Raw genomic sequence first — 25866 nt, 5'->3', positions numbered from 1 at the left:
CCTCAGAGTGTTGAAATTGACCAGGAGCTGTCCTATGAGGAGCAGCCAGTTGAGATTGTTGATACGCAAGTGCGTAAATTGCGGAACAAGGAGATTCCGATGGTCAAAGTTCTCTGGCGCAATCATTCTGTAGAGGAGTGTACTTGGGAGACCGAGTCGGATATGCGGAATCGCTATCCTTTTCTTTTTCCGTGAGGTACGATATCTTGAGTTTCTGTAACTTTTATGATTTTTACTTGTGTTACGTGTTGTTCTGGTGGTTTTTGCTTATCGTGTTAAATTCGAGGACGAATTTTTAATTAGTTGGGGAGAATGTAATATCCCGTAAAATTTTAATTTATTTTTCGATAATTTCCGACAATTTTTCCGGTCGTTTTGAAGTAACTTCGATGATAGCGGCTTGATTCGATTGAGTTGGTTTGGGGTTGATTTTTGGTTCAACCATTTGTTTTTAAATTTGATTAAAAAGAAAAAAAAATATGTTTTGGTGGATTCCCGTTCGAGAATGTGAGATTCTCGAACGAGAATCCACCCTTCCAGGCCTGGTCTCGTTCGAGACCAGGGGTTCTCGAACGAGAACCATGCCCAAATGGGCTGTTCTCGTTCGAGAACATGACAGCCCATGGTACCCTTTCGTCTAGCTCACTTCGAACTCGTTTACGGCCCGTTTCCACTCGTTATTTAAAAGCGACTTCTAAACAGAAAACCTAGATCACGCTGCAAACTAAACCTAGCCACTTTTCTTTCGTTCTTTGGCCGAGTATCGAAGCAGTTATCATCTTCCAAAGATCGCTGTTTGGTAAGTTTTCTAGTTTCTTTGATTTCCAGATTTTACCTTTGAACGATATTCCGTTTTGTTGATCGTTCTTGTTCGTTTCTAGATCGAAACTGATTCCGTTTGATCCCAGACGTTCTAGACTCCCGTACCTTCGATTCCCTATCTCGGTTTTGCCAAACGGTACGTAATCGATCCCGTTTCAATCGCCGTACGGTTTCCGTTTTAAAGCTTTATAAATTCTGTTTTGAGTTTGTATGTTTACTGCCGTTGTTCTTAGATCCTTAGAAGGATTCTTACTCTCTATTACTTTAGTTTGAATGATTCTAAAGTCGGTTTTCATCAAAATTGTTGTCATGATTGTAGCCAATTCGGATCCGTAGGAAATCGATTGTTCTTGGTTTCGTTGTTAAGATTAGTTCGGTATTACATTGATTCATGATTGTTACCTAAGATTGCGTTTCTGAGATTGTGTAAATACTTAGAGTTATGATTAAAGGCTTGCTTAAATTGAGATTCTTGATTTTGTAAGTAAAAGTTGAATTGATGGCTTATTTCCATGGCTTGGCGGGTTACTGCTTTTGAATGAAGAAGATGGTCTTTTTGCCACTTTGATCATTGATATGTTTTGTTTGAATTTATTTGATCCTTTAAGTTTCATTCATTTGTTTCGATAATAACTTAAATTTTAAATGGGTAAATTTTATACGTTAAATTTTTATAGCTTAAATTAATATAATTACTCGGGTAATTATATTTATTTTTGAATGTCAATTTGGCACGAAATTGGCTAAATTACAATTTAGTCCCTGAACTTATTTTATAACTTAATTAAGTGGATTTTTAGTTAATAACTTTATGGTTGGTTTTAATTAATAAGAAAAGCAATTAATTTGATTTCGGATATCAAATTGACTAAAGTACAATTTAGTCCCTAATTGGCAAAAGTACAATTTAGTCCCTAAACTTTTATTAACTTAAAATGATTAAGTTTTTGATTTGTAACTTGGGTTACTTAGAATTGAAGTTATTGAGTTCCGCTTTTAAAATGGATTATTATTTTGCTAAATTATTTTATAAATATAAACTTGGGTTTATATTTGATAATTGTTTTGAGTCGGGTTAGACTTGGGTCACCCGACCAGTGAGGTTAGCTTGGTAGTTATTGGTAACTCGGCTAACTCACTATTTGGAAATTATTTATTATTTAAAGTTATTAAATAATATCTATAAATTGAATTTTAAGCGAGAACTCAATAGACTTATTTAAATTGGGCTTTATTACCTTTTGGGTATTTTTGTGTTGTTCTGGTTTATTTAATTCCGACGTGTTAATTGTGCTAGTCCTATGTGGTGTCTAGTACTCTCTAGAGTTAGGCTCTGTTTTTAATAATTATTTTATTTGTCTAGACTCGTCTATTGTTCGTGCTCCAAAGGCAAACCAGGATTAGCTGCTTGCCTGTTATTACGTGGATTAGCAAGGAGTGAGTTTGTACTTACTATTTACCGCTTTATTAAGTAAATTGTTATTTTAATATTAAATATATATATACTGTACGTATATTTCGAACTGTTTTTATATTATGACTTCTAGGTGGAACATGCTACCTAATGGGCATCATTAGGACTGCGTGCGCACCGGTAATGATCTGGGAAAGGTAATTATGGTAATGTGGTAACTCGGTGTGAGCATAGCTCTCGGGACCAAGTAGAGTAACTCGGTGTAGCTCAGCTCTCGGGACTCTGGTATAAGTGTGGTCAGTGGTAACTCGGTGTAGCTCAACTCTCGGGACCAGACCTGTTGGATTATGTTTTTTATTTAGAATTGTGGATTAGGGTTCCAACTATTATCCGTAATATCGTTATTAAATGTTTTAAACGTTTTAAAGGTTTTCCACTTAGTAAATGTAGATAGTGGTATAAACTCATCTCAGTATATCTGACCCCGTTGTTTTCCCAATTTTCCCCAGGGTTATGATCTGAGTGAGTCTGGTGATCTCCGCATTTACTTTTCCTCGGAGGTTCCCTTTTATTTTAGTAAAACAGTGAAACTATTTTATTCTTAGACCGCAGTAGTAACTAGACGTCTTTATTATTACTGTATATTTTGTCGGATTGGTTCGACTGGTTATATTGCTTTGGTATGATTATAATATTTACATTGATTTATGATAAATCTATATTAGTCTCGGAATTGGCTAAGCATGTTATATTAATTGTGGAATATTATAACTGCTAGATTTAGGCTGAAGTCTCGGTTGCCCCCGAGCATTGGTTTTCTGTAGGTTTATATGTTAATTGAAAGGCTAGCTACGGGTTTTGGTACTACATTACCCATACCCTAGCGCCGGTCGCGATTCATGAAAATGGATCGTGGCACATATCTTCTAAACCTGTTTCTAACATGGTTGTGAGACTACCAAATGGTGAAAAAGTTCCTGTTGCTGCTATAGGAGACATTCAACTCAGTCCCTTATTATTGCTCAAAAATGTCCTACATGTACCAATTTTTAGCTTCAACTTGATATCAGCCAGCAAGTTGACTAATGCTCCACATTTGTGTTTGATTATGTATCAAAACTCATGCTTTATTCAGGATATGAGCAAATCCATGATGATTGGATCAGCTAGTAAGAAGGATGGTCTATATTCATTGAAGTTGTTTTCTTCTGCTGACTCTCATTGCAACTCTTTATCTGCTAAAGTCTTATCTACAGCTGAGATATGGCACTTCAGATTAGGACACCCATCTGAGTCTAGAGTGAAGAAACTTCAAAACATTGATTCAGCTATTTCATGTTCCAGGAACATTTCTTGTGAGTTTTGTCACTTAGGAAAACAAAGAAAACTTCCTTTTCCCTTAAGTGAATCCAAAAGTGATAATGTGTTTGATATGATCCATATGGATATTTGGGGTCCTGTAAAGCAGCCTTCTATTAATGGACAGAAGTATTTTCTCACTCTAGTTGATGATCACAGTCGATATACATGGGTATTTTTAATGCACAACAAGTCAGAAACAAGGCCTTTAATTCAACAGTTTTTCTCTTATGTGGATACTCAGTTTTCTAAGAAAATAAAGGTTATAAGGACTGATAATGGTTCTGAATTTTAGATGAAAGACTTTTTTAATTCAAAAGGAGTAATTCATCAGACTTCATGTGTCTACACCCCAAAAAAAAAAACAGTTTGGTAGAAAGAAAGCAACAACACATCTTGAATGTAGCTAGAACATTGAAATTCCAATCTGGTTTACCATTGTATTTGTGGAATCACTGCATTGATCATGCAGTTTATCTCATTAATAGACTACCATCTCCAGTCATTGGTGATTCAACACCATATAAACTTCTTTTTGACAAAGAAGCCAATTATAAACATCTCAAGACTTTTGGATGTTTGTGCTATGCTGGTACTATTCCTGAGTTGAGAAGCAAGTTTGATCCTCGAGCAGTTAAAGGCATTTTTGTGGGGTTCCCTGCTCACACCAAAGGATACAAAGTTTATAATCCTTCCACCAAAAGGATTTTCACATCCAGGAATGTTGTTTTTTATGAGAATATGTTTCCTCTGCTTCTGCCAACACCAAAACCAGAAACTTCAACTTTACCTGTTCAACCTTCATTTTCTCACAGTATTGATCCTATTCTGGTAGACACACCACAATTTTCTCTCAGCCCTTCCTCTCCAAACCAACCACCTCATAGTCCATGGCACCAAACACCTACTATTTCTCATAATACACCTCACCCCATTTTTACTGCCAATGAATTCCCAGCTTTACGAAGAAGCAGTAGAACCATCACCCTTCCATCCAACTTAAAAGACTATCATTGCACCTTACCACCCTCTCTTTCAAACCTTATAACCTCCCCACATTCTTTCTCAAAAGTACACACTTATGATAATCTTACTAATTCTCATAAAGTTTTCTCAGCCAACCTAAGCATCATAAGTGAACCCAAAACGTACAATGAGGCAGTAAAACACAATCATTGGCATGAAGCAATGACAGCAGAGCTTCAAGCTCTCACTGATAACAACACCTGGAAACTCACAACTCTACCAACTGGCAAACATCCTATAGGATGTAAATGGGTGTACAAAGTTAAACAAAGGGCAGATGGCTCTATTGACAGATACAAAGCCAGATTGGTTGCTAAGGGCTTCACTCAACAACCAGGTTTGGACTACCTAGACACTTTCTCTCCAGTTGCTAAAATCAGCACTATTAGAACCTTACTTGCTTTGGCTTCTATTAACAACTGGCATCTCCATCAATTAGACATTAACAATGCCTTTTTACATGGAGATCTTAATGAGGAAGTATACATGACTGTTTCACCAGGTTTCTCAGCTCCTCCTGGTCAAGTTTGTCATCTAACCAAGTCATTGTATGGCTTGAAACAGGCTAGTCGCCAGTGGCATCACAAACTCACCATAGCTCTCTTAGCTAAAGGATTTATAGCTGCTCCCTCTGATCCATCTTTGTTTGTTCAGAAAACTGGTGACAATTTTATTGCCTTATTGGTGTATGTGGATGATGTCATACTTGCAAGTAATTCAGTCTCAGAAATTACTTCAATCAAGACATATCTGCATGATCTTTTTAAGATCAAAGATCTTGGTCAACTTAAATTCTTTCTGGGGTTTGAAGTTGCTAGATCTAAAACTGGCATCAATTTTTGCCAAAGAAAATACACCATTGATCTTTTGACAGAATCTGGCTTCTTAGATTCTAAACCAGCATCCACCCCCATGGTACCTGCTCAGAAGCGTACAAAAACAGATGGTGTTCCTCTAGCAGATGGTACTATGTATAGACAGCTTGTTGGAAAACTTCTGTATCTCTGCAATACAAGACCAGATATTGCATTCTCTATTCAACAACTTTCTCAATTCATGGACACACCTACTGATTTACACCTCAAAGCTGTTCACAGAGTGCTCAGATATCTTAAATCTTCTCCTGGTAAAGGAATTTTCTTTTCCTCCTCCTCAGCTTTGCAACTCAAGGGATTCAGTGACTCTGATTGGGCCTCATGTTCAGATACCAGAAGATCAGTATCAGGATTCTGTGTATTTTTGGGACATTCTCTCATATCTTGGAAATCTAAGAAACAGTCTACTGTTTCTAGATCTTCTTCAGAAGCAGAGTACAGGGCTCTTGCAGTCCTAACTTGTGAATTACAATGGCTCCTTTATCTTTTGAAGGACTTATCTCAGAATCATTCAAAACCAGCCCTTATCTTCTGTGATAATCAGTCAGCTCTGCAATTGGCACACAATCCAGTTTTCCATGAACGCACAAAGCATATAGAAATTGACTGCCATGTCATAAGGGAGAAGTTACAGAACAATGTTGTTCATTTGCTTCCTGTTTCTTCATCTCACCAATTGGCTGATTGTTTCACTAAGGCACTCAGTCCTGCTTTATTTCATAGTGGCATTTCCAAGCTTGAGCTTCAAGATATTTACACTCCAGCTTGTGGGGGGCTATTGAAGAATGAGTCTTCTGCTGACATAATTCACAATAACACATGTGCACAAAAGGAATCAACTGCAGCTACTGTGATTGGAGCATTCTTGGATCACGCAGATTGATGAGCTAGAGATTCTCTGCAGCTACTGTGATTGGAGCATTCTTGGATCACGCAGATTGATGAGATGGAGATTCTCTGCTTCTGGATTGCTGAGCTGGAACTTTTATGATAACTGCTTTTTATGTATCTAGACTAGTATTAGTGAATAGATTCATAATTAGCTGATGTATCTTGGATCACACGCTGATTATGTGTTTCCATTGCCTTGTAGTATAAAAGGCTGATTCTGTAATCATTTGCAAATTAATGAGAAAAAGTTCATTTTCCAATATGCAGCAGCACCAACATCTGGGAATGTATATCTAAATTTTAGCATATAATATTTGCAAGTATGTAAAAGCAAGAATGGTGACTCGTTGTTGTTATGGGAGATTCAACCGAGTTTTACTTTAAACTCAGGCGGTGCATTAGTTGTTGGAAAGAAAATGGAGAAAATTATATTTTTCCATCAAACTTATTTTCTTTTACAACTTTTTTATTAAGTAGTAATTCGTATAGCTCTATATATTGGAATAAGCGCCACGTCACTTTTTTCCGTCAATTAACGAAGAGTGAATTTCACATGCTAAATTCCGTCCACTGAAGGGTGTCATAATCAGAGTTTGACAAGTACATGGACCTGGACGTGAACAACTTTGGAGTAGAGGCTTCCTGAACAAAACTGATAAAATACAGGGGTGTTTATATGAGTGTTTGCCTTTTTGTATTTTTCTCATTCCAAGACGAGTATTATTAGATCTTATTTTACTATAATTTTTTTTTTGATGAATTATACATTTTTTAAAATGAAAAAAATATGAACTTGACAAAATAGAACAACCAAAGGTGATGGTGAATGCCATTCATGAACTGAAAATAACCAAAAATCTCAACTGCCATCTTCAGAGGAAATTCAGATACCGGATGGACTTACCGATGAGTCAAAAGTTGAAATCTGAATATATTTAAAAATTTCTGGAGATCAAGATGTATATTAGAAAGATCAAGCCATCGGTAGACCCTTACTCACATTAATAAAAGCACAATCTAGACCTTGAATTAACAACCACCTTAGCTTGAACACGCATTAAACCGTCATTAATTTGTACATCAATTTCAAAAATCACACGGTGAAGAATTTATGCGAGCCGATTATTTCAACCTGCTTTGCTTTAGGTCATGTATGCTTTGTAGAATAGAATATACTTAAGATAAAATAACTATTTTTTAAAAAAAATGAGATATTAACTAACCTTTATATTCTTAGAGAATTCTTATTTTACATTAATAATGGAATAACAATCACATGTTTTAAAGAAATTATCTACTGGCATTTAGCTTAAAGGCTAGTCTTAATCAAATTCACAAAACGCAAAGTTCAAAAAAAAAATGCAAGAAACTTCTCTCTGTCCCAGCGAGGGTCTGTCCAATATCGATCCTAATCGATCAACAAAAAAAGTGAAGATTCGCAAGGAAAACGATCAAGAGGGGTTGGAGGAGGTGAACAATATGGAAGTGGAAATCATGGATAATCCCCCTGCCATCGTTAATGAGCCTACTGAAAAAGTATCTTTTAAAGATACTCTTCTCAACAATACAAGAACTGATCATAGTATACATGATGAAGACTATACTGTTTTCAACCTTTTGGATGATGATATTGAGGTTGGGGATAATAAAGGAGTCCCGACGATCAACTTTTCTGATAGGATTCATAATCTTATTGCCCAAAACATGAGATTTTGTGTTGTTGTCCGTCTTCTTGGTAAAACTATTGGCTATAAAACTCTTCTCAGCCGTCTCTTGAAGCTTTGGAAACCGAAAGACTACCCGAGCCTCGTTGATCTTGATAACAATTTTTTTCTAGTCAGATTCTATTCGATGGATGACTATATCAATGCCTTGTCGGGAGGACCTTGGGTTATCTTTGGTCATTATCTCACAGTGCAACCATGGAACCCCGAGTTCTCTTCAGACAACATCAATGCGACTTCGGTAACTGCCTGGGTTAGATTTCCAGGTCTGCCCATTCAATATTACCACAATCATGTGTTGAAAGCGATAGCCAAAACCATAGGGAATGTCATCAAAATTGACTTCAACACGGAAGCTAGAGAACGATGTAAGTTTGCGAGATTAGCTATCAATTTGGATCTAACTAAACCTCTTTTTTCCAGAATTATGATCGACGGTCATATTCAGAAGGTCGAGTACGAGGGTCTCCCTATTATTTGCTTTGACTGCGGTCAATATGGGCATCGGAAGAACCTCTGTCCCCATAAACAGTCTACTAATGGTGTCACAGATGGCCCTACAACCATTCATGCTGGTCCTTCTTCAGTTTCGCCGTCGACCATGGAAGATGCTCCGTTTGGACCGTGGATGCAGGTGACAAATCGTAGAAGGAAACCCGACTTTTCCGCCAACAATCAAGGAAGCAACGGTAATAAATCTTCAGGGTCAAGGTTTGATGCTATTGCCACTTTAGAGGATCATGATCATGGTCAATCCTCCACTCATGGTAACAAGAATAATGTTGCTCCCGCCATGCAAAAGGAAACTTTGAATTTCCATGCAAAAAAGATTTCCAATAATAAAGTGAATGTGTCCAACACACAAGGTAAGTCCCTTTCCCATAATATTAATGCCTCAACTAATATGTCCACGTCATCTTCCCACATGCAGGGCCATGCAAAAGCTAATGTTTCTCACCTTCCTACTCCTTGCATTAATGGGAAAGTGAATGTCATTAATAACAGCTCATCTACTGACATTATTCCTTCTCCTGTGGACGTTTCACTTGACCCTAAAAGCCATTCTGCTGTAGTCTTTTCTCCTCCGAGGAATGTGCAGGATCAAATTCCGCAGCTTAAACTCCTTTCTTTACGTGAAAAATTTCCTCCAAAAGGCTCGGATAAAACCCGCAGTCAATGGAGTGTGAAGATCAATAAAAACTCTAAAAACAGCATTAAGACTAAAAAGAAGAAGGCTCCTAATTTGATGCATAACACCAACATTGGTGATCTGCTCATGGAGATGAACATCCCAGAGTCACAATTTGAAGATACAGGAGCTATATCCGAAGGTATTTTAGTGTCTGACCAAACAGAGAGTTTCGACTCTCCGAAGGATCAGAGCATGGAAGTTTAATGGCGGTTAGCCTCCTTTCTCTTTATATTTTTTTTTTATGATTAATAACTTTCTTATTTGGAACTGCCAAGGGGCAGCTAAAAATGGTTTTGTTCGCTCTGTTAAATCTTTTCGTGATTATTATAATCCTTCTATTATGGTTGTTGTTGAGCCGAGAATCGCAGGTATCAAAGCAGATAAGGTTATAAAACGTACTGGTTTTGACTTTTCCCATCGTGTGGAAGCTCATGGCTTTTCCGGGGGTATTTGGCTTCTCTGGAATGTGAATGCTAAAGTTGATATTTTATTAAACCATTTCCAGTTTATCCACATCTCCTTAACTTTTGATAACACCGGTGAGACGTTCCTTTTCACTGCTGTTTATGGTAGTCCTAGTCCTTCTAATCGTAATAATATGTGGAGGGATCTTTCTTCACTAAATATTGGTAATAATTTCCCGTGGATTATTGCAGGTGATTTTAACGCTATTCTCTATTCCACAGATAGGAAAGGTGGTTCTCGCTTCAGAAATCATGGCTGCCCGCATTTTTCAAATTTTTTGGAGAAGAACGCTCTTACTCAGCTGGATTCTGTGGGCCCAAATTTCACCTGGAGGTGGGGAAATTTATTTCAAAAGCTGGATAGAGCCATCTGTAATAATCTTTGGCTGCAAAAACATCTGAATGCTGTCACCCATCACCTCCCTCGTATTCATTCCGACCACAGGCCTATCCTTATCAAGCTTAATACTCACAGGTTGGATGTTGTCAACAATAAGCCATTCCGGTTCTTGGCTTCTTGGCTTACTCACAAAGATTTTGTTAACGTGGTTAAGAATAGCTGGAATAACCAACAGTCTCTCAATGATAACATTCATTTGTTTACGGAAAAAATTAAAGGATGGAATGTTGACGTTTTTGGAAACATCTTCAAGCAAAAAAGGATCTTGTTGGCTCGGATTAATGGCATCCAGAGATATCTTGAAAATCGTCCTTCTAATTACCTTACTGAGCTGGAAAACAATTTAAAAGCTGAGCTCGATGAAATTTCTTTGAGAGAAGAAGCCTTGTGGTTGCAAAAATCTAGATGCAATTGGCTCATGCTTGGAGATCGCAATACCTCTTATTTCCATGCTAAAGCTACTGCGAGAAGAAGAAGGAATCGAATTTGTGTGCTCAAAGACTCGGATGGAAACTGGTGTGACAATGATGCCTCCCTGCGCAACTTGGCTGTTTACTTTTTCAAAGGCCTGTACACTGAAAGCTGTAACAACAGACCTGTTTACCAAGTTCGGGGTTGCTTTCCTGCGCTTGACTCCATCACAATCAGTCGTCTGGATAGTGAAATCACCAACGGGGAAATTCATCAAGCTCTCTTTCAGATGCAGCCTTGGAAAGCTCTTGGTGTCGATGGCATCCCAGCTGCGTTCTATCAAAATCAATGGGTCATTGTTGGGAATTCTATTTGCTCTACTATTCGGAATATTTTTAAGGAAGGAGTTATGGAGAGTGATATTAATAGAACTCTTATTTCCCTCATCCCCAAGACTGAGAAGCCGGAGACCATCAAAGACTTTCGTCCTATAAGCCTTTGTACTGTGGTTTACAAAATCCTGACTAAAGTGATAGCTAACAGATTTAAAAAATTTATGCCTAGCATTGTTCGGCCTACTCAAGCTAGTTTTGTAGCCGGGCGTAATATCACTGATAACATTATCATCGCACAGGAAGTCATCCACTCTATGCGTAATAAAAAAGGGAAAGAGAGTTGGTTCGCCATTAAAGTTGATCTTGAAAAAGCATATGACTGCCTTAATTGGAAGTTCATCGAAGATACCCTCACGGATGTTGGTATTCCTACACATATGATCAAAGTCATTATGCATTGCATTTCTTCTTCTCATATGAGTCTTCTCTGGAATGGAACGTCTTCTGAAGAATTTAAACCTTCTAGGGGCATCCGTCAGGGGGATCCCCTCTCCCCTTATATTTTTGTTCTCTGTATGGAACGTCTTTCTCATCGCATTGATCTTTCTATTCAAAATGGTGAGTGGAGTCCTATCAGACTTAATAGACTTGGTCCTAATTTGTCTCATTTGTTTTTTGCAGATGACTTGGTTTTATTCGGGAAAGCAACAGAGGGTCAAGGGCTCATTGTAAAATCCATTTTGGATGAGTTTTCTAAAAGCTCCGGTCTCAGCGTTAGTCTTTCTAAGACAAATTTTTTTTTTCTTCTAACGTGGATTTTCAGTGTGCAGTCAATATCAGCAGCTTGTTGGGTTTTCAACGTTCTCATGATCTTGGGAAATACCTTGGTGTGCCGCTTCTCCATTCTCGAATCACCAAAGAAACTTATGCTTTCATCCTAGACAAGATTCATAAGAAGTTGTCCGGATGGAATGCCAATCTCCTTTCTTTGGCGGGTCGGCTTACCCTTGCTAAATCAGTTCTTATGACGATCCCGAGCTATACTATGCAAACAGCTCCTCTCCCCAAAAGCCTTTGCAATAGCATCAACAGTTTAGTCCGCAATTTCATTTGGGGTAGCAAAGAGGGTTCTCGTAAGCATTGTCTCATAAAATGGGAAGATATGTGCACACCCTGTACTTCAGGAGGTAGCGGCATCAGAGATTTGAAGAGACAAAACAACGCTTTTATTATGAAACTCGGATTTTCTGTTATGACCAAGCCTGAGCTGTTATGGGTTCAAGTGGTTAGAAGCAAATATGGCTGGATTCGAAATGGTAATTCGTGCAAAGCAGGAGCCAACAACTCAGTTCTTTGGAGGAATATTTCTCAATTATGGGGAACTATTGTTTCAGGGTGCAGCTGGGCTCTCGGTGACGGCAGTGAAGTCAAATTTTGGGACGATAATTGGTTGAATGATCTTGGTCCTCTTAAACTGCTATCCATTTCTCCTATTGCTGAAAGTGACCTTTCTTTAAAAGTTAAAGATTTGGTTGTCAATGGTAATTGGGATTGGGGTCGTTTGTCTTGCCAAGTTCCAAACACGGTACTTCTGCATCTTGCAGCAGTGAATCCTCCTTCTGCTGTTAATGGGACCGATCAGCTCTTTTGGAGTTCGACCAGTTCCGGCAACATTTCAGTAAGCTCTGCGTATGATATTCAGGGAACTGTCCCTTGCGATGCTAACCAGAGATATTGGAAAGCGATTTGGAGCTGGCCTGGGGCTCAAAGAGTTAGAATTTTGTTGTGGTTGGGCGCGAACAACAAGCTTCTCACAAATCATGAACGGAAAAGACGTCACATGACAGAGGATGCTTCATGTTCTATTTGCGGCGACAATGTTGAAGATGGCGAACACATATTTCGATCCTGCATTATGGCTAGGGAAGTGTGGCGTAAACTGCTTAGTACTAATGCTTATTATGCATTTTTTAACTTGCCTTTCACTGATTGGTTCTTCGGAAATTTGCAGGGAAAAATAGTCATGGATGCTGCGAATTGGATAGTGACCTTCGGTATCACTTGTTGGTGTCTCTAGAATCAGCGTAACAGCTTCATTTTTAATGGGGAAAGAAGAAGCACGGATGAAGTCGTGCACTCCATCAGAAATATGGTGAACTACACGGACCAAGCACAACGTTTTATCAAGCTTTCCAGTCCCGGTCTTGCTCCCAAAACGACGTCCCTCATTGGATGGGTTCCTCCTCCTTCAGATTGGATCAAGCTTAATACTGATGGTGCAGTTCGATCTTTGGCGAATAATGCAGCCTCGGGTGGTGTTGCCAGGAATAATGAGGGAGTTTGGTTGTTTGGCTATAGTAGATTCATTGGGAGATGCTCAGTTTTACAGGCGGAGCTTTGGGGCGCCCTCGACGGTCTCGATATTGCTTGGAAGCGCGGTTACAAGAACATAATCTTAGAAATGGATAGTAAGATCGTTGTTGAGTCTCTTTTGAAGAATGATATCAGGATTAATGTGAACGCTAGTCTTTTTAGTGCTATCCGAAATCTCCTAGGTAGGAGTTGGAATGTCTGTATCCGCCATACCTATAGGGAAGGTAACCGTTGTGCGGATTGGATGGCTAATCTTGGATTTTCCCATGCGCTAGGGCTGACCACCTATGATGAAATGCATGTTGGGGTTTCTAATCTCATCATGGAAGATATTATCGGCGTCTCGCTTCCTCGAATGTGTAGAGCTTTTTAAGCTCTTTGGCTTTGGCATCTCTTTGTAAGCAAAAAAAAAATAATGGAATAACAATCTACGAAATTACATTACTTGAATAAAGTAAGGAATAACTATTTTAGATGGCTATTACATTCTTGCCTATTTTATACACTAATATCATATCTCCAATCACCACACTAATACCAAATTGGCACATACTATGATAAATAGGAGCATTAATGATGAATTTATGAACCCGAGTGAAGGTTTAGACAATTTGACTCGGCTAATTGAAACATTAATTGAGTAAAGGATAAAAAAAAACCACATCCTCGCACGCGGATTTGGCGCGAAATATCATATAAGTACAAAATTCACAAAAGTGCAACAAAAGTGGATCAAACTATCTTTCGATTGCTTTTTATTTTGTTAGTCGCTCGTTGGTGCTCACGTTATGGAATATTATTTACTCTATTTTATTGTTTTCTATTACCAACTAATATTATAAATCCATTTGAATGATAAATAATAATTCTATTTTTATACTCTTATCACACATATGTATAATGTAAATGAGTAGTACACATTTTAATTATTTATATTTTTTATTTCATAAAAATAGATAATATTTAAACATAATATATATTATTGATAAATGTAAAATTAAATGAAAAAATTAGTGTGTATATATATAATGACTTGATAAAATAATAATACTATATTAAATAGAAAAAAGTTAAAAAAAGTCAAAATAACAAGTGTTTCAATGTATACGACAAGTGTTCATATTTAAAATGAATTGAATATTAAAAAATAGACAAGTGTCTTGATGATGTGAGTATATTTATTAAATTTTTAATTTAAAAATTAAATATTTTTATTATAATAACATCAATACTTAAAAAAAAGTGTGCACTAGGAGAAGTTTAAATTCTAAAAAAAATCAAGTAAAAAGAATTAAATAAAAATATATTAAATGTTTGATTATAAAAAAATATGTGTACTATGTTACTAAGATTTATTACTAATGTACTGTTCTAGTGATAAAGACAAAAAAAATTGGCAAGTTTAAGAAAAGAAGAGCGTACAAATGCGATCATACTTTTTCAAAAATCGTATAATTGTGAAAAAAATAATTAAAAATAGTGTAAAAATGAATATGGACTAGTTAAAAGAGATAATCTATCTATCTATCTATCTATTTATCTATCTATCTATAACTATCTTATATGTGGGAAGGGGGGGACATGTAAAATTATTATATTAGCCTTCATTAAGGGTATAATAATAAAATATTATAATTAATTATTTAAGATATCAATTACTAATAAGAGTCCAATTACTATTGAAAAACTAAAATTAGATTTAAATGTATTTTACGTGTTAATTTCCGTTTAATTACTAATAAGAGTTCAATTACTATTGAAAAACTCTCTCATTGAAAATTATCTTAGACGTGATTTTGGTATGTATTTCTACCTACATGTCATTCATTAATTTATAATTAATTAATTAAGAGTTAAATTCCAATAGATGTACAACTTAGAGTTTGGTGTGTTTCTACCTACACATACATGCCATTCATTAATTTATAATTAATTAATTAAGAATTAAATTACTATTGGATAATCATAGATGTACATGGAAAATGATAAGAATTGTAAAGGTATAAATCGAATTTTGAAACACCACATATACTATTGGATACGAATATGGTTATAATTATGCAATTTATAATTTATTAAAAACTAATATTATATTTATAGTTTAATTAATATATACAAATATATAACGAGTCGTATAAATATTACTCACATACATAACGTGTAAATATATACTAAGATATTTAATATTTATAAAATAATATATATATCATATTTCATATATATAACGGGTCTTATAAATGTCGCTCACGTGCATAGCACGTAACAAAGGTTAAATTACGATATTAGTTTTCAATAATTAAAAATTTTATATAGTTAAATATAAATACAAATTAAAAGTTGATAAATTTATTGTTTGCAGTTAAACAAAAGTCTATTTGTTTTAGTAAATTTATCATTTGAAGTTAAGTAAGAGTCTTAAAAAAATAATTAGACTAATCTCATATCTTTACAGTCCTGACGAACCTAATGAATACAGGTGATATTATTAAATTATTTCCATGAGACTAAATGACAATTAATTTTGTTATTAAAGAGATTGAATAATGTACCAACAGTGTGTATGTGCTGGAAAACAAATGCAATTAATATTTAATGGAAATATATTGAAATGGTAAATAAATTAATTAGTCAATAAAAATAATATTGGTAATTAGTATAATTTCAACTATTTTTGTAATATGTGTATAACGGATAATCCAATACACATCATCAATTTTTTTAATAATATAAGATATTCATCATAATTTACTGAAATTTAAATACTACTCCATATTTAATTTATATAACGGGTCATATAAAATAACTCATGTGCTACGGCTTTAATTAATTCAGTTAATATTTAATAAATATAACGGAACATGTAAATGTTACTATATATATAACGAGTATGACATAATCTTAACTTTAGTCAAAATAAATTATAATAATGTCTTTAAAATAAATATGTAATTATTATTTTAATCGATATTTAATTTAAATAACGGGTTATATAAATACCGCTCACGTGCGTAGTACGTGGCGAAACGCTAGTAACTATCTTATATGTGGAAAGGGAGGGGGACAAACAAAATTATGATAATAGACTTCATTAAGGGTATAATATATAATTAAAAAATAAAACTAATAAAAGGTTAATTCAAACTAAACTACTAATATCTTTAAACAATTTAAATATCATAAAAAGTGTTAATAGAAATCTTATACAGAGTCCAAGATTAATTCTAATTTAATAACTTCCAGCACAAACTATGAGTCTAAGTATAATTCTAATTTAGAAACATACAACGCAAATTATGTTATTAAAAGTAGAAGAAAATAACATTGATTAGTGATTAATAAACTCTATGGGGCAAGATCAGGGTTTTAATCATATTTTGTTTTGTGAATGAGTGCTTTAATCGTATATTGTTTAGATCATCTCAACATGCTCGATTCAAATTTTAAGTCTTACATGCTTACTTGCGTAGTCCATATGAAAAATCCACGCTTACTTTAAATATTTTATTTAATAATTTAATTAATGTTTTATATATATATATATATATATAACGGGTCATATAAATGTCGTTCACGTGCGTAGCACATGAGATGCAAGCAAAATCACGATAATAGATTTCATTAAGGGTATAATTTATAATTAAAAAATAAAACTAATAAAAATTGATTAAATAGTATAATATTAAATAGTAGTATATATTGAAATCCAAATCAAATTGGAACAAGAAGAAAAATTGGTATTTTCCGCTCAATTCTCGCACTATAAAAAATAAAAGACACAGTGATTTTATTTTTTTTTTCTAAAAAAAATTGTTGCATTATTTACTGTTAAAAAATTAGCCAATATCTGTTGTCAAAATTACAGTTGCCTCTTCGTCAATACACTTTTCAACTTTCTATGAATAATTATTTATATTTCTAAAGTTTAAATTGATTCAATCCAATCTCTAAAAATATAAAATAGGTACAAATAAACCTTTTATTAAGGCTTATCCCCTTAAAATCTCCCCACCTTTTACCCCTAATTCGTTTGCACCCTCACGATATAAAACCATCAAATATACCCAAATTACGACCTTTTCCTTTCAATTGCACCCTTAAGCATTAAATTGACCTCTTTTCACTTGAAAAATGTTCAAATCAATACTTTAAATTTTAGCATATATTTTAAAATAGGACTTAATATTCTATTTAAAATAAAAATAACCTATTTTTTCAAGTGAAAAGAGATCAATTTAATGTTTGAGGGTGCAATTGAAAGTGAAAACTCGTAATTTGGGTATATTTGCTGGTTTTGCAATGTGAGGATGCAAACGAATTGGGGGTAAAAGGTGAGGGGTTTTTAAGGGAATAAGTCTTTTATTAATGAAAAACAAATTGAGTTAGTATGCAGGGCTTATCTGTCCACCAACTTGCCCCAAGTTATAATTGAAAGACGTATTTGCACTTTTAATTTGTACTAATCAAGTTCTTACCCAACGTAAGAGTTTACATGCGTCTTTTTAATTATAATTTGCAATCTACTAATACTATATTTAATAATTTAATTAGTACTTAAATTAAATAACGGGTTATAGAATTATCACTTACATATATAACATGTTCAAACAATAAATTATTCATAACAATTTATTAAAAACTGAAGTATTTTATTTTATATTTTACTTACTATATAATATATAACGGGTCATATAAATGCCGCTCACGTGCGTAGCACGTGGCCGAAACGCTACTAACTATCTTATATGTGCGGGGGGGGGGGGGGGGACAAGGAAAATTACAATAATAGACTTCATTAAGAATATAATAATAAAATATAATTTATACTATATATAAAATCACGGATGGGGGGAGGGACAGTCAAATTTACTTAATAACCCTTTTCATATTATTACTAATCGATTGTTTAAATTACGGTTTTATGGTAATTTATCTATTAATTAATTGTAATATTTATTTAGCTACTATTATTAAAGAAGAATTCAACTAGAATAAGGAAACTAGACTTATATATTAATTAAACATCTCTTTTAAATGAAAATCGTAACGGACAATGACTAATCTTTCTTTAATTAAAAATCCTTAATCATTCAATTGTGAGATAAAAAAATACAGATTTCCGCATATAGTATTGTCATGAACATTATTCCCTTTATTTACAATATTTTCATGACCATTATTCCACTTATTTACATACTCTACAAGTCTAATATAAATACATATACTATATATAAAAAGTTACGGATAAAACAAATATTTTTATATTGATACTTTTAATATTACTTTAACTGATAATATGATTTACCAATAAAATTAATAATTTTAGTTCAATCTATAATATATCCCTAACTAATTGTACATTGGTATAATTCTATGCTTAGCCATGAATTCCATAAGCAAATGTTATCAATATTAATTAGTTTTTAAAATTACAAAATTAAATTAATTATAGGGAAAAGGGTCATTTATGTCCTTAAGGTTTGCTTCCAGGATCAAGCAAGCCCTCAACGTCCGGAAAGGTTCAAATATGCCCCCAACGTCTTAAAAAATGAACAATCAGGCCCTCCAATTTTGACAATCAGGCCCCCAACGTTTCATTTATAAGTCAAAAAGGGGGCCTGGTTGTTCACTTTTTAAGACGTTAGGGGCATATTTGAACCTTTCTAAACGTTGAGGGCTTACTTGATCCTTGAGGCAAACGTTGGGGGCATAAATGACCCTTTTCCCTTAATTATATTTATTTTAAATAAAATTCAACTAATTTAATAGTGATTATAAGTAAAATATATTGGTATGATTATAATAAGTTTGACGAATTATATTACGAGCCACGTGCATAGCACGTAATGCAAAACTAGTAATTAATTAAGAGTTTAAGTAATTGTGAGTTTAATTATTATTGAAACACAATGAAAAAAATAATGATCACGTAGACTAATTGCAAATAGAAGTTGAAATTGTTGCAAATTTCTTTTATAAAAAGATAAACTAAATAAGAATTTAATGTTAAATAGAAGTCTAATTGATACTAATAGAAATCAGTAACCCAATCATGGAACGATGGCAAGCCAAAAGCTCCAAAGCAAGAGTTTTGGGACGGTCGGCGAAGGTTCTATCATTATATTTGTCAGCCATGTTTATAACTACTAATATAAATTTAAACTAAAGCTCTCTAAATAGTTAGAATTAGTAAAATCAACTTTAACTAATCAAGAAAATAAATATTCATTTATTAACAGTATTTTTATTTATCTAATTATATTTGCTTTAACAAATAATTTATATTTTATTTATTTAAAATTTAATTTATACAACGGGTTATATAAATTAAAATTAAATCATTATAATAATAATTACAAATCAAATTCTAAATTAGAAATTTAATAAATAAATATAAATGAAGGTATTAACTCAGAGTTTAACTTCTATAAGGAAATCAATTAAAAAAAAACGTTAAGTAAGAAAATAATAAAAACTTACTGTTAATTTGTATAATTTAAATCAGATATAATTAATTCATACATGTCAAAGAAAAAAACAAGCATTGACTTATTTTAAATTAAATAAAAAATAATTTATAATAATTTATTAAAAACTAAACTATCATATTTATAATTTTATTAAAATTCAATATATGCAACGGGTCATATAAATATCGTTAATTTTAAATTAAAAGTAATAGTTTAATTCTAATAAAATAATAAAAATTGAAAATAGTTAAGTAAGTTTAGGAGTAGGAGTAGGAGTAGGAGTAGGAGTAGGAGTAGGAGTCTAACTTTAATAAGTTCAAACGAATAAACATAAAATTCAATAGAAAAATAAATAAATATAATTGTAGATAATAGCTTCGACTTTGTAGAGTTTGAGCTAATCTGTAATTATTAAAATAACCTTTTAATTAACATAAACCTCTAATTATTTGCATGCAATTTTTTAAGAATTCCTATATATAATTACATTAAGAATTAATTTTAAAGTGCTTAAGTCAATGCAAGGCTTTTGCAGATCAAACTAAGCATATGTCTGTGAATACCACCTCACCGATTGATCTGATCATGCTTTCGACAAGTTATAACTATAATTGTTGTGAGTTTAGCTTAATATTGTGTGGATTAAGATTAATGTATTAAACTATAATTTGTAGTGATAATTTTTTTAAATATTTCTATTTATGTTTGTTTTTTTCATACTTTTTATGTGACATGGGAAAGATTTTATCGATTAATAATTTAATATGCATTGTTCTTGTGTTTTTTTTATCTTTTAAATATTCTCATCTATGTTTGTTTTTTTTCTTTTTTTTTGGGTGATTTTAGAGATTTCTATTGATTAGTATGCTTTATTTTTTTCGTTTTTTTAATTTTCTCCAACTAACCATTTTGAGAGGAATTTCTTGGCTGCAGGTTCAAATCTTATGGATAGATTCAAGAATCAAGAAAATTTTTTTTTGATTAATATATTTTATTTTCTTCGTTTCTTTTAGTTAATTGTTTCCAACAAACCATTTTGAGAGGAATATGTTGGCAGGTTCAAATCTTATGATAGATTCAAGAATCAAAAAGGTTGATATGCTAGCTTAATTATTTATTTTATTAATTTTAACAGTATGTATGTTTATATATATCTTTTTGATGAATATTTATATTTAAAATTGTTAAAATACTGTAGTTATAAATTATATTTATAGTGTTGTCCTTCAAAATCATGATCAAGTTATATCCTTATTAACCTGGGACCAATGAAATAAATAAATTGGCAACAGTAAAATATTGGAGTGAATTATTAATTTTTATATTAATTATTGATAGATTCCGGCATCTCGACGGCGTTAATCCTGCAAAACAGTGTAGATGGCTAATCGGACGGTTTGTCCGATTAGCTCTCCGATGCTTAAGTCAGTTTAGGCTTAAGGGAGAGTAATTGTATTTGTCATAAGTTGTGTGTTTAGGCATACCTCAACCTCCTTTTATAGTAGATGATTGCATACCTAGTAGTGTTGTAGTAGGAAAGTGATTCCTATTTAGTAGGGTTTGACCTTGATTAGGAGTGTCCTTCCTTATTCAGACAGGAGTCCTATTTAGGAAGATATTCCTAAATAGTCTCGTCTTCCTAAATTGGAGGCTATCTTCCTAAGTTGGAGTTTGTATCCAAATAGGACAGATACTCCGAATATTGCGTAGATCTTGGAGATCTTATCCGAATCCCGGGGTCGACGTGCTTTGTCCGAGTCCTCAGGGATTCGGTCTTTATGATGTCGAATGATATATTTCGGTCAAGGAGGATCCGGTGGATTCGGCCCTTTGGGCGGGAGTCAGGTGTCGTCTGAGAATAGATCTCCTGCGACTCGGCTCCATTATAAGTAGAATAGGATTCGGTATCCATCATTAGCCCCCCCGCAAGTGAGCTGAAGTCATGGTATTTTATGCCTTGGAGTATTTCAGCTCTATTTGAGGCGAGTCGTTTTACTTCTCCAGCAAGATTCCTATTTTTCTTCTTTCTTCCACGTATCGTTCGTCTATTCCTCGTTGCTTTTGAACTTAAGACAAGTGTCCGTTTTTATTTTCCTTATATTTAAACTGTTGCATGACTTGTTTCATTTTTCATCTTTTGTTTATTATGGCGAATCCGTATAGATTCTTCTTTATCTTGATTGTCTAATATATCATCCTTCGGCGTTTCTCTTTTTTCTTCTTGATTTTGAACTTTTCTTGTTTAGGACTCGGTTGAGTCTTTTCTTTATTTAATGCATTGCTCATTATTTCCCATTTGGTTTGCTGTGTTTTTGTCTTCAAGTACTTTGATCTTCGTTGTTTGTGATTTTAAGTTTATTGTTTATTCCTCTTTATTCTTTATGTTCCTTCTTCTTTGGCGAGTCCCTGTTTGGCGATATTCATTTCATTTCTTTTTTTCTGTCTTTTTTGTGTTCGTCTTTATCTTTCTTCAAGGTGTTTCTTCTTGTTTTCTTTCATGCAATTCACTGATAGAGTTATGAGTCCTTCGACCCCCTCCATAAATACACTAATCTCAAAGGGTATTTATGTCCGTTTTTGAGATCATGTCTTCAATTTATTTCGTCGATTTTCCTTGATTTTGATTATTTTCGGACGGGTTGCCTTCCTTTTTAAGATTTGTTCCTCTGGTTTGGGTGAGTTGCCTTTTATTTGTTGCTTTGGGCCTATGGCCTTATTTCTTTTGTTCTGGACGAGTCGCCTTTATTTGAGCACTTGGCCTTATTTTTACCTGAATCATTTTAGACTCGGTCTTCAGTTTTGAGATCTTTTGCATTCCTCTATTGATTGGCATTTTGCCTTTCTTTCGCATTTCTCTTATTTTTCGGCGTTTTTCTTCCTTTCGTATTCCTCTATTACTTGACATTTTCGTCTGTCGCTTTATTTTGCTTTATTTAGTTGATTCGCCTTTCGTTTTATTTTGCTTCGAGTTGATTTTGATCTTTGATATTTCGCTTTTAGAGTTAATCTAAACTTTGTTTTTGGCGTTTTGCTTTTATTTTTAGAGTAATTCTATACTCTGGTTTTTGGGCGTTTCGCCTTTATTTTAGAGTAAATCTATACTCTGGTTTTTTGGGCGTTTCGCCTTTATTTTAGAGTAAATCTATACTCTGGTTTTTTTTTTTTTTTTTTTTTTTTTTTTGGCGTTTCGCCTTTGTTTTCCTCATTCCTTCCGTTTTCCTCGTTTGCTTTGTTGTTTTTAGGGGTATTACGCCCTTCTTCTTTATTTTTCCGGTGGTGTTTCCTCTAATTTTTTGATCTTTAATTTTTGGTTTCTGGATCGTTTCTTCAATTTTGATTTTTTTCCTTTGCCTTCTGGGACATCTTAACCTTCGGTTCTTGGACCATTTCTTCATCTATATGTTTGTTTCGCCTTCGGTTTGTCTTTCGAAACATCTCCTTCTTTGCGTCTTGGGTCGCTTCACTTTTCGCCTCTCGATCCATTTCGTTCTTTACTTTTTGTTGGGCGTTGTTCGCCTAGTTTTCTGTTATTTAGGACATCTCGTCTCTTCTTCCCTCTTGGGGTTTTTTTTTTTCAGGATTCGGCCGAATCTATATTTTCATTTTTACCTCTTGGGCAATTTCTTCCTTCGCCTTTTGGGATATCTTTTTCTTTATTTCTCGGGCCATTTCTCTATTCGCCTGCCGTTTCATTTTTCCTTTTATTGCGTCGATAGGGGTGAGCATTTCAGTTTCACATCGTCCAGGTTGAATTCTTCAGTTTTGATGTTCGTTATCGCCTTAACTATATTTCCTTCCATATCTTTGTATTCCTAATTTTTCTTTTTGTGTTGACTCTGTGGGGCTCTTTTTACTTTTACTATTTCCTGTCTTTTGCTTTTCTTTAGGATTCGGCCGGATCTATCTCTTTAAGATTCGGCCGAATCTATCTCTTTTCTCCCTCTTGGGGGTTTCAGGATTCGGCTGAATCTCTCTCTTTAGGATTCGGCCGAATCTCTCTCTTTAGGATTCGGCCGAATCTCTCTTTTTTTAGGATTCGGCCGAATCTCTCTTTTCAGGATTCGGCCGAATCTTTTTTCAGGATTCGGCCGAATCTATCTTTTTAGGATTCGGCCGAATCTATCTCTTTTTTTCCTCTTGGGGTTTTCAGGATTCGGCCGAATCTCTCTCTTTAGGATTCGGCCGAATCTCTTTCTTTAGGATTCGGCCGAATCTCTCTTTTTAGGATTCGGCCGAATCTCTTTTTAGGATTCCGCCGAATCTATCTTTTTAGGATTCGGCTGAATCTATCTCTTTTTTTTCCTCTTGGGGTTTTCAGGATTCGGCCGAATCTCTCTTTTTAGGATTCGGCCGAATCTCTCTTTAGGATTCAACCGAATCTCTCTCTTTAGGATTCGGCCGAATCTCTCTCTTTTTTTAGGATTCGGCCGAATCTCTCTTTTTAGTATTCGGCCGAATCTCTTTTTAGGATTCGGCCAAATCTATCTCTTTAGGATTCGGCCGAATCTATCTCTTTTTTCCCTCTTGGGGTTTTCAGGATTCGGCCAAATCTCTCTCTTTAGGATTCGGCCGAATCTCTCTTTAGGATTCAACCGAATCTCTCTCTTTAGGATTCGGCCGAATCTCTCTCTTTTTTTAGGATTCGGCCGAATCTCTCTTTTTAGTATTCGGCCGAATCTCTTTTTAGGATTCGGCCGAATCTATCTCTTTAGGATTCGGCCGAATCTATCTCTTTTTTCCCTCTTGGGGTTTTCAGGATTCGACCGAATCTCTCTTTAGGATTCGGCCGAATCTCTCTCTTTAGGATTCGGCCGAATCTCTCTCTAGGATTCGGCCGAATCTCTCTCTAGGATTCGGCCGAATCTCTCTCTAGGATTCGGCCGAATCTCTCTCTTTAGGATTCGGCCGAATCTCTCTCTTTAGGATTCGGCCGAATCTATCTTTTTTTCCTCTTGGGGTTTCGCTTAATTTTTTCTTTTTTATACTTTTTCCAATCGTATAATTTATTTATCAAATTTTAATTTAAAAACAAAATATACTTAAAGTCTTATAAAGTGAAATTTAAACTATATTTTATTTTCTCTTTGATTTTGGAGTCAAAATCAATAACCGATAAGAAAAATAAATAGATTCAAGAAAGAAAGACTTATCGTGATTTAACTCCCTTTGATAATAAGATAATATCTCTGATTCGTCAATTCCGAATATAATTTTTATCGCGGTGTTTCAAGCGAGATATAAACGTCTCAAGCGAGTCATTGTCTCATCCAGCAAGCAAATTGATATGCTTCCAAAATATTAGATGGCCATTGTAATTTTGTAATCATGGCCAAACCTGCTTCCATCATCATGCTTTTTGGCAACCAATTTAATTCAATTGACGTGCCTGCTTCTTCTTTTCTTGGCCAATCCATCTTTTTCTTTTACTTCATTATTCTCTCAATTCAGCCAAACAGTGTGATCTTTTTTCCAATTTTGCCGAATATGAACCTGCTTCCATTTTTAATATATGATCGCTCGTTTTCTTTTTTCTTGGCCAATCAATCATTTGATCAATAATAATTCTTGATGCTTCTGCCTCTTTCGATTGATTAGATTATTATTTTAGATTAGTCCCCTCGGATGCCATCCTTCAATGAGAATTTATTTGAGTTCAGAAAAGCTCATTCAAATTGAAGTTGAGTTTAAGCTTTTCCCACAGACGGCGCCAATTGATAGATTCCGGCATCTCGACGGCGTTAATCCTGCAAAACAGTGTAGATGGCTAATCGGACGGTTTGTCCGATTAGCTCTCCGATGCTTAAGTCAGTTTAGGCTTAAGGGAGAGTAATTGTATTTGTCATAAGTTGTGTGTTTAGGCATACCTCAACCTCCTTTTATAGTAGATGATTGCATACCTAGTAGTGTTGTAGTAGGAAAGTGATTCCTATTTAGTAGGGTTTGACCTTGATTAGGAGTGTCCTTCCTTATTCAGACAGGAGTCCTATTTAGGAAGATATTCCTAAATAGTCTCGTCTTCCTAAATTGGAGGCTATCTTCCTAAGTTGGAGTTTGTATCCAAATAGGACAGATACTCCGAATATTGCGTAGATCTTGGAGATCTTATCCGAATC

At 34.3% G+C, this 25866-nt stretch overlaps 1 protein-coding gene across 1 annotated transcript; it reads left to right on the top strand.

The window, feature by feature from the left end:
• The first annotated feature begins 7746 nt into the window (after window positions 1-7746).
• LOC126667366 (uncharacterized) lies at window positions 7747-12990 on the top strand. The gene is made up of 4 exons (XM_056104726.1): window positions 7747-9442; window positions 9579-11531; window positions 11595-11686; window positions 11737-12990. Exons 1-4 carry the CDS (start codon window positions 7747-7749, stop codon window positions 12988-12990), a joined length of 4995 nt encoding a protein of 1664 aa, XP_055960701.1.
• Window positions 12991-25866: the final 12876 nt, after the last annotated feature.

Source organism: Mercurialis annua, linkage group LG2 (assembly GCF_937616625.2).
Source record: "Mercurialis annua linkage group LG2, ddMerAnnu1.2, whole genome shotgun sequence".
Lineage (NCBI taxonomy): Eukaryota > Viridiplantae > Streptophyta > Magnoliopsida > Malpighiales > Euphorbiaceae > Mercurialis > Mercurialis annua.
The sequence above is the reverse complement of the archived record's forward strand: the minus strand, read 5'-3'. Positions and strand labels throughout refer to the sequence as shown.

What these genes read in the sequence shown, in the direction of transcription:
- LOC126667366 (XM_056104726.1), top strand. Translation starts at nt 7,747, where the DNA reads ATGCAAGAAACTTCTCTCTGTCCCAGCGAGGGTCTGTCCAATATCGAT. An exon ending in TACAGGAGCTATATCCGAAG is followed by an intron (nt 9,443 to 9,578) that starts GTATTTTAGTGT and finishes GGAACTGCCAAG; the next exon opens with GGGCAGCTAAAAATGGTTTT. An exon ending in CTAAAAGCTCCGGTCTCAGC is followed by an intron (nt 11,687 to 11,736) that starts GTTAGTCTTTCT and finishes GTGGATTTTCAG; the next exon opens with TGTGCAGTCAATATCAGCAG.